This window comes from Eimeria tenella, genomic scaffold (assembly GCF_000499545.2).
Source record: "Eimeria tenella Houghton genomic scaffold, Eth_scaff3944, whole genome shotgun sequence".
Taxonomy (NCBI): Eukaryota; Apicomplexa; class Conoidasida; order Eucoccidiorida; family Eimeriidae; genus Eimeria; species Eimeria tenella.
The window spans coordinates 1-1,452 of NW_013544858.1; the positions used below are offsets into that span (position 1 = coordinate 1).

Below are 1,452 nucleotides of genomic sequence, written 5' to 3' on the forward strand. Positions count from 1 at the left end.
AAATGCGGGACAAACAGCAGCGAAAACCGCCGCGCTAGGGTTTAGGGTTTAGGGTTTAGGGTTTACTTCTTCGCCTATAAACCCTTGCTGCACTGCAACGCCATCAACCATCAAGTCCCTAATGGTTTCAGGCTTTAAGAAACACAGGGGGCCCTCGTCGTACGCAGCTGCAAACCCCAAACCCTAAACCCTAAACCCTAAACCCTAAACCCTAAACCCTAAACATTAAACCCTCTAGGTTTGTCAGGCTGCAACACTACGGTGTTCAAAATCCTAAACCCTTGCTAAACCTGAGTTCTAAACAACACCGAAGTCTCCACAGGAGGCCCTAAACCCTAAACCCTAAACCCTAAACCCTAAACCCTCATTCTTGAGCTTACAGGGGTTCGCCAGCAAGCCTCCTTCGCGGCTGTCTAGGAGTTGTTCTTGGCGCATCTGAAAAGCAAACCTCAAACCCTAAACCCTAAACCCTGAACCCTAAACCCTAAACCCTCGGGATTATATGGCCTGGGGCATTAAGGCAGCGCCGCAGCTTTCCGCCACGGCCCAAGGGTTTAGGGTTTAGGGTTTAGGGTTTAGGGTTTGCAGCGCACTGTCCAGCGCGCGCCAGGCGGCGCGCCGCAGACCGCAGTCTAGCCTGTCCTTCGAGACCCTGAACTAGGGTTTAGGGTTTAGGGTTTAGGGTTTACCTCGTGAGCCACTTTGAGTTGAATCTCGCGGACTAAAGCCTCTTTTAAAATCTCTTCGTGCAAATGCAAATCATCGGCACTTCCCTTTTCCATGCTCAGGCCGTCTGCACCAAAACCCTAAACCCTAAACCCTAAACCCTAAACCCTAAACCCTAAGCGCTGAACCCTATACCCTAAACCCTAAACCCTGAAGGAAAATGCGCAGCAAAGCATATAAGCCCGAGGTACTGCTCCAAAGCAAGCAGCGTGTGCCCGTGAAGCGGAACTAGGGTTTAGGGTTTAGGGTTTAGGGTCTAGGGTTTGGGGTGCCTTTTTTTCCTTTTTGGATGACGTTGTTGTAAACCCTCGCTGCTCTTTCTGCTGCACTCGGAATTAGGGTTTTCAGGTTTTCTCTTTTCAGCAAATCGTCGAGGCGTTTTCCAATTGTGTCTGCTTCGTATCTGCAGAAAGAATAAGCTGCTGCTGCTGCTGCTGCTGCTGCTGCTGCTGAGGGTGCTGCTGCTGCTGCTGCTGCCGGTGCTGCGGCGTCCGCAGCAGCATCTGCTGCTGCTGCTGCTGCTGCGCTGCTGCTCGGCGAGTGAGAGTGGCCCCCGCAGCAATGCTGCTGCTGCTGCTGCTGCTGCTGCTGCTGCTCGTATGAAGAGCAGCAGCTCTCACTGGCCCTCATCTCCGTCCCAGTCCCAGACCTAATCCACAAGACAAGGGTTTAGGGTTTAGGGTTTAGGGTTTAGGGTTTAGAGCAGTTACTTGTTCACAGCATCGC

The 1,452-nt window shown here is 52.3% G+C and overlaps 1 protein-coding gene across 1 annotated transcript; it reads right to left on the bottom strand.

The window, feature by feature from the left end:
* Positions 1-66: 66 nt before the first annotated feature.
* On the bottom strand, positions 67-1,356 carry ETH_00037990 (uncharacterized protein; the record flags this gene model as incomplete). Its single annotated transcript, XM_013379775.1, has 4 exons — positions 67-167; positions 381-435; positions 690-793; positions 999-1,356. Coding segments are annotated over 4 exons (618 nt in total), but the record flags the coding sequence as incomplete, so codon positions are not given.
* Between the last annotated feature and the right edge of the window lie 96 nt (positions 1,357-1,452).